Source organism: Phoenix dactylifera, chromosome 14 (genome assembly GCF_051530095.1).
Source record: "Phoenix dactylifera cultivar Ajwa chromosome 14, Ajwa_hap1_PhDact_Kaust_v1.1, whole genome shotgun sequence".
NCBI classification, from domain to species: Eukaryota; Viridiplantae; Streptophyta; class Magnoliopsida; order Arecales; family Arecaceae; genus Phoenix; species Phoenix dactylifera.
Window position 1 is genome coordinate 24,067,499 of NC_143203.1, and position 13,223 is coordinate 24,080,721.

Consider the following 13,223-nt stretch of genomic DNA (forward strand, 5'->3'; position numbering starts at 1 on the left):
ATCATCCAAGATATGTAATTCTTCTACTTTACATGACGATCCACTCTACTGGATCTACTCTATGGACGACTTTGTCGGGTATCCCTATTGATTCTTCAAATATTTTATTTTCTGATTTCTATGACTGTATTTATTATAGAATAAAAAAAAAAAGTGCAGCATCTACAGGATTCATGGGGATCATATAGCAATCCATGAATCAAAGAACTGGTTCCAAGGTGTTATTGACTACATGTGGCATATGGATTGAGTTGCTGTGGTTTGGGACCATCCACATAGGTTTTGACTCGAGTTTTGGCCTGCCTACTCGACATGAGGACCTAGTTCCAATTCAAAAGCCGCCATGGTAGCTCATCCATTTCAAAGCTTAAGTTCGCTTCAAGTCCCTTTCCTGCACCTACTTCTCCTCGGTTTTGCGCTCGTTGGAAGCTAAACGGAGAAGAATTTGCCCACCTCCCAATTTCCCATGTTTGATGGACTTGGAACACCACCATGCTAAGGTTGCCTCAATTCCCTCTTTTGATGACTACTTGGGAAGTACAATATAAGCAAGATAACCAACGAATCTAATGCTCTCTTGCTTGGATACTTTGTTTAGATCATAATTTGGTGGTTTTGGATTACACCATTCCTTGTGTTGAGGACTCATATTGGTCTGTGTCTTTTGGTGCTGAGGCAATCATGGCCTCTGTACATAGTCAAGCATGGTAGGCGAGCTAGATTCAATTGTCGGCTATTGAAATGTCTCATCAAGTTATGGTGATTTGCTTCCTTAAGGTATATGTTAGAATTCTACCAAGTAACCCCCTTGTTCCGAGTAATTTTTCTCCAATCGAATGCTTGTTTCGATTCCATTGGGTGTATTCATACTCGTGATGTATGAAATGTCCATTCTAGCAAAAAAAAAAAAACAAGCTTGTTTATGGCACGGTTAGCAAGCCTTACATCATTTATAGTGCCTATTGTTGTCTTTCGCACTGCCCAGAGTAATAGATGATGATTCCACTAAGCATATTAGATCTAAGCTGCCACCCAAATAGGCATTGGATGATTGGACCCATCTTTGTTTTTAGAATAACCAGTGCTCCTTGTTGAGTTCTCTCCCCTTTAATTTCAAAAGAGTTATGACCTATGAGACTAGGTTTCGACCAAAAACCAAACCCTTTATTGCATGTGCCTGCTCTTCACAGTATTATCATTTAAGCTAATAAACATTACAGAATTCTTGCCCATCCTCATTCAGTTGCTCGTCCAGTTCGTGTCATCATCAACCGAGCAAAAAGACCGACAAATTAAGCACAAGTGAATGCATTGTCTCACTAATTACATGCCTCATCAAGCAGTAGGCATTGCTTGTTTCGCGCTTATTCATGCTTGCAAAACGAATGAATTCATTGGTTGAGTACCTGCAATTACCAGAATAATGTTGTAGTTGCTACCTCAAGGATCTTTGCAGATGGAGATCACTAACCCTTATGTTGCCTGTACAAAACTTTTGGATGCAGGACATTCTCTTTCATCGATAGAATGCGCTTCATCATCGATAATTTGATTCAGTACATTTGAGTGCACTTTTCACCTGAAGTTTAAGCAAGATATCGTACTTTACATTGTACAAGATCTGAAATCATTCTTTTTGAGCAGGGTGGTTTTATCACCCCCCCTTTTCATCAAAAAGAGAGAGAGAGAGAGAGAGAGAGTTCCTTCTGTTTCGGTGCACCACAATCATTTATAGCTCCTCTATTTAGCTTGATAGGTTGTGTATGATAAGCCCACTCAATGGTTGTTTGAGCTTCATCAAAGAGGTGGGCATAAGTTGTTTCACCTGTTTATGGAATTTAAAGTAAAAGGCAGTAAGGCTTCAGGGAATGTCCCTTAGGAGATTCAAAGAGAACATTCATTTTCCTTTTTTGTCTGATAAAGGAAAAAAATGACGCAAAAATATGAACACCTGTAGATTTGTGAGGTAATTTTGTCCAATGGAAAAGGAAAGGCCCTTAAAAGGTCATCATAACATTGAGTTACAGATAATATGGTCGTAGAATGGTGTTAACATTCAACAAAGCTTATAGCTTAGCAGAAGAAAAAAAAACAAGCTTATAACATTGTTTTAGTTGGCTGGCTCAAAGATGAGCTCGATGAGTGATTGGAAGACAACAGTGATCTTTACAGCCACTATAAGCAAGAAAATTTCCAAATTATGACACAAGTTTTAAGTTTCTTCAAAGCTCTTCTTTCAGCAGTAAAGATAATACTAGTCTCAGCTGAGTTTCCTCTCCATGTCCCTCCCTATATGAGCTGCAATGAGCAGACATCTTAGCACTATATAACTCCAATTCCTCAAAGGGATCTAGACAGGACTGAGAGCAAGATATGATAGTTTAATAACTCCCTTGAATTTAAGAACAATTGAGGCATCATTTTCTCCCATAAAAGTATCGCAATTTTTATGCCGCTTTCCATGCAATTTCATTTTTCAAACACAAATCCATACTAAGGAATGCAATTTTTAATCAAGATTCCAAGCTATTCACATCTGAGATGCTTTCTAATAATAAAATTAAGAAGATGAAAAGTTCTATCCGATTGAGCTCTAATCTCGTCAGACCAAGATCCCATTCACCAACACCATGAATAGAGATTTAAATTGCCAAGATCCAAACAAACCACAATTGGCTATCATGTATGAGATAACAAGCAACAATAGACTCGCAAAACAAGCACCTCTACAACTTAAACAACCCCAAAAACAAGTCCTATGCGACACCACCCAACATTTTAACTCCGAGTCCTTTTTAACACACTCCAAAACCAAAAGGACGAGGAAAGGACCCCCTTTATACCACCTTAAATCCCTTACAACAATCTCTTTTCATTAGCAGTAGTAATTAAGATAGAAGAAATTAAAAGGCATCCAAGACCATGATAGCAAGAGATAGAGCCAAGCTCGTTGATGATCACCGCCGGGAACTGGAGACGGAGGAGCAGTCACAGTCGGTCTCCGTCTCGACCACTCTCTTGTGGAAGCTCCGGTGGCAGTTGCAGGCGGCGCAGTGGAGGGCAGAGCTCGTCCCCGCCTCCCCTGACGCCATGAACTCGCGGCAGCCGTCCACCGCGTAGCCACCGATGCTGGCGGCGTGGTTCTTCCTGCACTCTCTGTACCTCACAACTCTCTCTTTCTTCTCCATAGAGCCATTGGAGGTGGCCTTCTTGGGGTCTTGTTTGGGTCCCATGGTGATCTCTCTCGGTGATGGTGGCGGCGGCGGCGGCTTCTTAGTGCTCACCGCCGATCCCGGGTTTTGAGGAAAGGAGGGGGAGAGAGCGGGTTGGAAGAGAATGGAAGTTGGCTTGGATGGTAGGGGAGAGGTGGGTAAAAAGCGTTCGAGTTTTAAATTTATAAACAAATTTAAATTTATTAAAAAATAAAAGGAGCCTTATCTCCTAAATTTTAGTTAGTTTAAATATTATTATTATTTTTTTAAGATTGCCGCCCTTCGGAAAACAACACTGTATCGGATGTGATGTTTCTGGAACATTGCATGGGTCGAAAATGCAGCATTTTATTTGATCAGACAAAATCTATATATCGGCTTTGGACCAAGAATCTAGGATCAATCAAACACCATTCTCGATCTCTCGTCCATTAGTGCTCTTTCTCCTTTGGAGAGTTTCTTCGCATGTAGAATTTTTCTACTCTACAACTTTCTAGTTTCTATTTTTGTAGGGGAAGAGTTATTTAGGTCAAGTCTCCCTGGTGATTGTGCTTGTTAGAAGAGGATCAGCCTGAACCGAATTGCTATACTTTGGGAATGAGACCGCCACAAATCAGCACATAGGATAGGGGGTAAATTATAATATTAGGGCAGTGTGCATGATACGTCTCAATCCAGATAAACTTACGACTAATTAATTTTGAAAAAAAGTTTTGTAGTAAGTTTTAAATTTTGATTCATTATTTCATATCAAAAATAACAATTTCTAAGATTTCCGGTTGAAGATGGAAGGAGCTCGATTTGGGGTGAATTTAAATGGAAAGGACTTAAATGCACAGCCGCTAATATGTGAACAAATTTTAAATTTTGATTCATTATTTCATATCAAAAATAACAATTTCTAAGATTTTCGGTTGAAGATGGAAGGAGCTCGATTTGGGGTGAATGTAAATGGAAAGGACTTAAATGCACAGCCGCTAATATGTGAACAAATTTTAAATTTTGATTCATTATTTCATATCAAAAATAACAATTTCTAAGATTTCCGGTTGAATATGGAAGGAGCTCGATTTGGGGTGAATTTAAATGGAAAGGACTTAAATGCACAGCCGCTAATATGTGAACAAATTTTAAATTTTGATTCATTATTTCATATTAAAAATAACAATTTTTAAGGTTTCCGGTTGAAGATGGAAGGAGCTCGATTTGGGGTGAATTTAAATGGAAAGGACTTAAATGCACAGCCGCTAATATGCGAACAAAGAACGGGAAGACACTATACATCCTAAACCAAGTACCATACACGCAACGGCACAGGGAAGGACACAATGATGTGGCCACGTAGGATCTCGTCTCCCCTTATTATAGTTTATGACGTGCGTGTAAAACCCTCCAAATTATCCAACCAAAGTTCTTGTGCTCTAATCTCAAACAAGAAGAAAATCTCTCAAAATAACTTCAATTTTTAAAGAAAATACATTTTTTTTCACGTATCCAAAATTGTAGTGCTCACGTACCACCCCGATTGCATGCAAAAATAGATATGACGTGTTTGAGAAAAAGGATATCAAGAAGCCAACAGGATTAGTGTAAGCCCATCATGCCGTCTCTTTCTCCATATATTACACCATGCTACCAAGTAGAGGACTTTTCCATTCATATAGATGAAAGGTGAATCCGGGAAGATATTCGAACAAAAAGAAAAATCTGAGAAGATTAGATAAGCTAAATCATGTTTCATATGATTGCGCTAGTTTTGGTGAACATGAACAGTTGATAGGTGTAACCTACACGATCTGATGTAATACGTAATAGAACATATTGTGGCATTTTAATGTGTCATGCACTTACTAATAAATAATACTAAAACACTAGTTATTGATAGTTCTTCAAAAGAAGAACCAAGAAAAAGTGTAACAACCTAAGATCTTACGCAAAATGGCAGCGAATAATCGATGTGAAACTAAACACACGCTCGTACGAGTCCTTACATACTCTCTTATTTAAGCTATGATGTCCTCGTTAAGGTTCAAATCCATTCAAGTATAATCACAAGCACCACGATCGGCCTGTGGTCAGTCCCAATAGGCCTGAGTATGCTCTGATACTATTTGTAACAACCCAAAATCTCGCCCAAAATGACTAGCCGGAAGGTATTATTTGTATAAGTATCCAAGATCTACCCAACGAATAACTAATGTGGGACTAAACACACGCCCGCATGAGTCCCCACAAAAATAAAAGCCGGTATATAACAATACTACTGATGTACACTGTACTTCATTTGGATACTACAAGTATTTCATGCATATCTGATTACATTAGGGGAAGTATTGATGACTAGCATCCTCCATCTAACATATAAGCAGGAGCTAGATTCAGCAGAATGTATGTGTGTTGAAAACTAGGACATATGGAGCACCTCATGGATGGATATCTATCATGGGATTCGAATTAATTTTTGTCATATAAATATAAGGATGAAATTGGCATTATATATCCCATTTTGTTAGTCTCCATCATTTGTTCTCTATCAAAATAGGGCCCATGCAAATTTATCATGCTGGCTATCCACACCAGTCTGCAGGTTCTTCCCCCTTACTGATGAAAACTTGAGAGCATGATTTGGACATGATGCGAAACGGAAACTTCGATTGGCCAAACAATGTCAGCTCTAAACTTTTCGAGTCGGCTGAGGATAGTAGGTTATCGCACTTCATTGGCTGCCATCCGTACACTCGATTCCAATGGTGCAACATCTAAGACTAAAAACCTTCTCCATTTTACTGTGTCATAGATGCATCAAATAGTTCTGGCGCCGTATACATCTACTAAAGACACCTCAGGATACTTTTTTTTTTAATTTTCATTTGAAAAGTTCGTATTCACCTTCTTTTTTTTCAAAAAAAAAAAAAGTACGTCTTCAACAGTGACCAGGTATGAGTTGATCAGTTGCTTGAACCAAAAAACAAAAAAAAAGGATGGAAATTTGTAATTTTTTTTTATCCAAAGCATTAAGCAGGGCAATCCGTGTGTATGTTTGTATGGTCAGGGTCAAGTTACAAAGAGTTGCACTTTTTATGAATTAGATGATAAAGATCCTTCATTGATGGGCCAAACCATTATACATGGCTACTTATAAAAACTGTTTATACATCAAAAATTATAAAATATAGAGGCTTCTGCATCAAATAGTTAAAAATTTCATGCCACACAAGATGTAGCTTGAACCTAGCTATAGACTCACCAAAAATCATGCGACTTAGAGACTCCTCACCTATGCATCAAATAGTCAAAATTTCTGTATTGTACAATATGCAACTTGAACCTGAATGCAAATATGTATGTATGTATTTATATCGGTCACGATCAAGTTATAAATAGTTGCACCTTTTATGAATTCGATGATAAAAGTTCTACATTGACAATCCGAGCTATTGAATATAAGTTACTATCTCTAAAAACTACCTATACAACAAAAATCATGTAACTTAGAGATCTTTTGCCTGTGCATCAAGTGGTCAAAAATTTCATATTATATTAGATATAACTTGAACCCAACCAAAGATAGAGATATGTATGTAAGTCTACATTAAATGCATGCATGCATATGTACATACGTGCATTTGTATATAGATACATATACATACATATGTACGTACATATATAGAGTCATAATCATTTCTATGAGGATTCATGCAGACGTGTGTTTAGCTCTATATTGGTTATTCGCTAGATAAATTTTGGGTACTTATACAATATTAAGAAACCCAAATAATACTTTTCGGCTAGCCATTTTGAGTGAGGTCATAGGTTGTTACACATGATATCAAAGCGAATCCGGCCTATAACCTATGCGGACTAAGGGATACTACAACACGGATCAATATATTGGGACTGATCATGGACCAATCGTGATGCTTGTGATTAGATTTGAGTGAATTTAAACCATTAGCTAGACGAGAACGTCAGGGCTTGAATAGAGAGAGTATGTGAGAATCCGTGCAGAGATGTATTTAGTCTTACATCGGTTATTCACCGAGGAGATATTGGATACTTATACAGAATCAAGAAATTCAAATAATACCTTCCGGTTAGCCATTTTAGGTAAAATTCTGTACTATAACAATTTTTATATCTAAAGCATCCACATATGGCAGCATTTTGCATATCTACATTGAACCTATCAATGTAGATGAGGATATATGAATGCTTTTTAGCTTTAGTTTTTACTTTTCTAAACAAGGATGATGGATAATGGTATATTATTGCTATACAAATACTGATGTTTGGATATGATTCTGATACAAAAATGTTTTGATATCGAAAAGAACATTAGCACATTGAAATCAGGGTTCTTTTAGCTTACTGTTAATTATAGATTTTAAGTCTAACCGTATGATCAGTTTTATGTTGTTTATTCTAGACATAGTATATGCATGTCTAATAATCATACAGAAACAACCATATATATATTATACGCACGTCCATCTTGATACATATAGATACGGACATAGACATAAATAAAAAATATTACTTACCTATCTCTACTTTTCATACATATTTTTTTCTTAATATATATCTATAATTGGTTTAATTACATTTGCTGTAAAAGTAAGCAATAGCGTCAGTTTTCAATACCATAGCCCTAGTGGGCATTTACAGGTTTTCCTTTCACGCATGCTTTAGAAGTTGCAGAGGAAACAGAGCAGGGACATGAATTGATGTTTTGTAGTGGTCATGCCCCACCACCCCCTTGTTTATTAATTGTTCTTAGACTTTGGAGGCCAGGAAGGTGGAAGGCCGGCATCACGGTTCATATATTAGAATTTCGTGTGGCGTGCAACATGAGGTAGTTTTGGCTCCTTTTCCTTCTCACTGTATCCATGAAGAAGGTGATGAAACAAATCAAAAGTGGAATAAAGTGGAGTAGGTAAAGCAGCGAGACATTCTCCATAAAGCAATGGAGGCTGACGGCAAGCGAAAAAGACTGGTGAGGATTCAGTAGAGAGCTATGGATGCAAGTTGCCTTTCGGTTCTTCTGCATCTTTTTTTGGGTGGCCACAGGCCGCACAAGGGTGGGTTACAAATGGACTGATTTGCCAAGGTGGAAAATTTTCAGAGTTTCAAGTCTTACTTTTTGTTTTCTGAATCCTTAATGACAACATTTTTTTTGGTGACAATTGCATGTTCCTTCACATTCTCTAGTTAATCACCTTTTCCAATTTATCTCCTCGGTAGAACTAAATCATTTACAATAAAAGCACAAAGGAGGTGGAAATATTTTCTCGAATAAATATCTTACGCAAGTGAATCCCAATAATCTCCACCAAACTAAAGCTTGACAAACCACAACAACTAACCATGATGGGATGAGACCAAAAAAGGAGAGTTCAACATCAATACATCAAATAGATGGAACAACACTCGGTGATACCATAAAAACAAAAAAGCACATATCTATTGGCCAGAAGATAGGAGGCAACTCCTATAACCAAGGCTAGTACTTTAGCAGCAAGGATACCCGGGACAGCCCAGCCCAACCCATTCCAAAAACAGAGCATGACAAGCCCATTAAAGACAAGCAGATGATGATGATGGAACACATGGTGATAACAGAGAAATCACCATCCATGGAGTGAACCCATCCATACATAGACTTGTAACCATATAACTAGCTAAAGGATTAATGGATCCATATGGATCTCAAGGGCATTTGGGGCCGCCGCGCTTGGTCTTCCAGTTGTTGTAGCAGGAGCAGACCTGCTTGTTTCCATAGAACCCCGGAGGCACACACAGACATTTCCTGCAGCATTTCTGGCAGAAGAACATGCATGGCTTGTGATACTGCGTCCGAGAGCACCTCCTGCTGCACTCGCCCGGACACTCTACACATACGAAACCCATCACAAATACCTCAATTAGTTACTAATCACAGCCTAAAATATATAACAAGATGAAACTCTGTAGAGATATTTCACATAAGAGCTGGTTAGCGGCAACTTACGATAGTCTTTTAGGCTTCCCGGGCCATACCTCCCCTGGTTAATATCCAAAGATAAACAAAGTTTGAGACTTACTTAGAGCTAATACGAGTACTATAACATGTATTAAAATGTTATAAAAAAAGGCTCACCCTTTGGCTCTTCTTAGCTAGCTCCACCTCTACCTCATGCACGATCTACACCAATAAGCAAGGGGAACAGGTGAGAAATGAGTACCAGCGCGTGCACATAGCACGCAACTTGAGGCATTTTGTTATATTATATGCAGATATATATACATATTATATACGGATTCATGTGCCTAAGAGAGTACAAAGGTAGAAACTCACCCCACATGAGACCATGGAGAATGTGATGAGTAAAAGGAGGAACAGTGGAAGCAACTTGGCCATTGGAGAGGAGAAGAATGGAGGAGAAGAAGGGTTCCAAGCTTGAACTGCGAGAAAAACAGAAAGGGGCCTCAAATTTATAAAAGCAGGTTGCCGGTATCGTTTTGCAGGCAAAGTGGAGGGAAGAGGTTCAGGGAAAGCATGTGGGCTCTGAGCGGCGGCACACTGCACGAGGAACAAGGTGACCGTTCTTGGCGCGCTTTGGAGCGACTCCATGGCAAGACTCTGCGTGGTCTTCTTCTATTGGATGGAAGGGTCAGGTGGAGTTATTGTGTTTTTTTTTTTCGGTAAATGGAGTTATTGTTTCTTTAAAGGTGGTCAAAAAGCGCAAAGATTACTTCTGTTCTGTAAGAGGTGGTCAAAGTGGAAAGATGACTGACGTCTCGTAAAACAAACTAGGTGGACCAAAAATGTAACCTTGAGAGAGAAAATGCCAGATAATCCACCAGCTGGGTGTTGCACGACCATGGGCAAATAAATAAATAAAAATAATCAAGCAATGCAGTTTTGCCCGGCTGAATTTAGAAAATGCAGGTGGCATGGATGGCTGTCATCTATTACTTTAAAATTTTTAGGTCGTGGTGACGTGGTCTTTCAGACCAAAGATGTCTACATAGAGGTTAATCGAGTCTGCAAACTTGGTGACCTCCTATAATAAATAAATAAATAAATAAAAAGGCTGCAGGAGCATGTTTGTTCATATTGTTTTTTAGTTGGTTTGACCTATTAGCTCAGCAGTAGACTTGATTCGGCTAATTTTTTTTAATATTTTTAAAGAAAGTATTAGATGGATTAAATTTATTTTGGACCTAAAATAAAATTTTTAGATAAATTTATTTTATGTTAGGTCCGCAGTAGATATGATTTATCTAATAAGTTTTTGATTTTGATAGACGAAGAGGGATAGGGGTGGAAAATGAGGGCAAGGGGTGCTGGTTGCGGTGGGTCGGTGGAAGAAGAAGGAGAACAAGAGTCACTATTTAATCTCTAGTATTACAAGTGATGACATGCTAGCACTGTATTAGCTTGCCACATCATTCGAGCAAGTTGTTCTTAAGTAGTTATGCGCAGGCATTGCATTTTTGTTCTATGGAGATGAGCCAAAGGAGAGATCTTTGTTCGGTGGGTGATATAAGTATGGTGGGTAGGTGGTTTTAAGAAAATTTTGAAGTAGTTAGGGGCATTTGGGGCTCCCATCCAGCTTCTACAGTGGCCGGGTTGACTCTTGTTTCCTGGGAGCCCTCCATCTAGTTTCCTTAAGGTAAATTTCAACAACAGTATCTCGGATAGTGGTAACAGAGGAAAAGTGAGCTTTGTGATCAGAGACCATGCATCCAGATTTTTTGCAACGGACGATCGGTGCACAGCCAAGGAGTCGATCCTCGGAGTAGAACTGAGAAGCAGCCTGAAAGGGTTTCACATTTTCTAGGCATGCGGTGGGAGCAGACTGTTAGCAATATATTATCTAAATAAACAAATAAATCTAAAAATTGCAATTAATGAAAAATCTTAAAGGGAATAATATATGTATATATTATTCGGGGTCAAAATAATTCTATTTTAATACAAAAGAAATCTATCTTAACACAAAATAAACCTATTTATTTAATATATTTAAATCATAAAATTGCAAATATTATAAATCTACTAATATTAAATTAAAAATAAAAGTTAGCAGAAATAGCCTGATTGAAGACAGGTCGAAGCGCGTAGACGCTGTCCCAAAGAACCCTCACGTACGGATCTTCCGGCAATCCTTTTCAGAGATACGACGATTCTAAACTTCTTCTTCAGTACGTCTCGGAAGAAGCCAACTCGAACTTGATCGAACTTGCTGCTCTAGCGAAGAACGAAATAAAAAGAATAAAATAAACTAAATATAATTGTAAAAATGAAAATCAAAAGTGGCTAAGAGGAAGAACTTTTCTCCATAATTTTTTTGATATTTTTCTCTGATTTTTTGTTTCCCGAATAGGATGAAATTGAGGGGTAGCAATAACGTTATTTTTAAATTTATATCTTAATGATTTATAACGCATTTTTAAGTGCCTGCTCATTTTTACATTAGCATTTTCTTGGTTGCATTTATCTATTGCAGATTTACAGTCACAATGTAAGGAGACAGGTGGTAAAGATGACTCATCTATAAGAAGGTCTATTAGTAGATCTCTAAGCTACTCAGCCTCAATACTAGTGGTATCTAAAGCTATCAGTTCAAACTTGGTTTAGGGTGAGATCTCTTTGGGTATGGCTCAGGGTCTTAGCAAAATCAGACAATGAATTAGGTAGTTTATCTATTAGATAGACTACCTCGAATGACTTATCCAAATTGGTTTCATTGGCCCTAAGCTGGTGGATCAGGATTTCAAAATTATAGATTTGGTCATTCATAGGCTTTAAGTCCACCATTCTAAAGTTATTGAAGTCAGAGGCCTTGAACCTCTTTATCCCAGCATCATCAAGACCATATTTGCTATCTAGGGTGTTCCAGAGTTCTTTCGTACTCTTGGTTATATAATAAATGTCATACAGTCTTTCAGAAAGGGCACTTAGAATTCTATGGATGCAACGATAGTCTATCTCGTTAGGTTTCCTAGAGGGTGTACTGGTGGAGGCAGAAGGTTTAGTTTGGGAGGAGGATGAACTCCAGTTTGAGTTGGAGTTTTGGCGAGTAGCAGGCGTGAAGTAGTTGGGTTGGACCCGTTATCAACTTCAGTAGTACTCTCACCTATGGCTGAGATCAACCCTAATGTGGTGAGCCAGAACTGTATTTGGTTCTGCCACCTCCTAAAGTTATGGCCATCAAATTTTTCAAGTTTGGCAGTAAGGTGGTCACTAATATGAGAGGCCATAGGTTCAAGGTTATAAAAAAGAGACAGAAAGCTGATTGAAGGCAAAAAGTTTATGTCAAAATATTGCACTAAAATTTGTATTGAATTTTGAACGTCTAGTTGATATATCCAAAAAAATAATAGTCAGATCAGTTCCAGATAGGTGGTGGAGCACTAGGCTCACTTAAATACCAGCTTTTCATAGGCACGTATGCCTTTTTGACAAGCTTTTCTTTGACACTATTAGTTAGTGGATATAATCACTATAAATCAGATAAATTCAATTTTTACAAAAGTCAAAGTGCAAACATATTTCTGTTATTATGGATTAATCAAATTTTGAATTTTCTGTTTGAATTTTTCAAATTAATAATAATTAATTATTAATTTAGTGCTAGCTAGACAATTATTGTAATTGAAATCTAAATATGTCAATTCAGTGAATTATATATTAGAATTGATTTATTGCCTTATTAGAACAATTAATTACTAATTTTGTGCCAGCAAATCAATTATTATAATTGAGATCTAAAATGTAAATTCAATGAATTATAAAATTTATTACCTTATTAGAATAATTGATTACTAATTTTGTGCTAGCAAATCAATTATTGTAATTGAGATCTAAAATGTCAATTCAATGAATTATATGATTTATTACCTTATTAGAATAATTGATTACTAATTTTGTGCTAGCAAATCAATTATTATAATTGAAATTTAAAATGTCAATTCAATGAAATAAGATTAATTATCTTATTAGAATAATTGATTACTAATTTTGTG

The 13,223-nt window shown here is 37.3% G+C and overlaps 2 protein-coding genes across 2 annotated transcripts; both read right to left on the reverse strand.

Moving 5' to 3' along the window:
* Positions 1 to 2,606: 2,606 nt before the first annotated feature.
* Positions 2,607 to 3,390, reverse strand: LOC103719744 (mini zinc finger protein 1). The gene has a single exon (XM_017845866.3). The coding sequence runs from the start codon at positions 3,231 to 3,233 to the stop codon at positions 2,958 to 2,960; it is 276 nt and encodes a 91-aa protein (XP_017701355.1). The 5' UTR covers positions 3,234 to 3,390; the 3' UTR covers positions 2,607 to 2,957.
* A 5,195-nt stretch (positions 3,391 to 8,585) lies between these two features.
* LOC103719746 (gibberellin-regulated protein 6-like) lies at positions 8,586 to 9,837 on the reverse strand. The gene is made up of 4 exons (XM_008809131.5): positions 9,547 to 9,837; positions 9,349 to 9,393; positions 9,220 to 9,253; positions 8,586 to 9,100 (listed from the first exon to the last, which is right to left on the reverse strand). Exons 1-4 carry the CDS (start codon positions 9,820 to 9,822, stop codon positions 8,919 to 8,921), a joined length of 537 nt encoding a protein of 178 aa, XP_008807353.3. The 5' UTR covers positions 9,823 to 9,837; the 3' UTR covers positions 8,586 to 8,918.
* Between the last annotated feature and the right edge of the window lie 3,386 nt (positions 9,838 to 13,223).

Excerpts from the sequence above, each read along its gene's own strand:
- LOC103719744 (XM_017845866.3), bottom strand. The coding sequence starts at position 3,233 with ATGGGACCCAAACAAGACCCCAAGAAGGCCACCTCCAATGGCTCTATG.
- LOC103719746 (XM_008809131.5), bottom strand. The coding sequence starts at position 9,822 with ATGGAGTCGCTCCAAAGCGCGCCAAGAACGGTCACCTTGTTCCTCGTG. Across the intron at positions 9,394-9,546 it reads TCTCCATGGTCTCATGTGGG|ATCGTGCATGAGGTAGAGGT; the intron begins GTGAGTTTCTAC and ends TTATTGGTGTAG. Across the intron at positions 9,101-9,219 it reads GGGAAGCCTAAAAGACTATC|AGTGTCCGGGCGAGTGCAGC; the intron begins GTAAGTTGCCGC and ends TCGTATGTGTAG.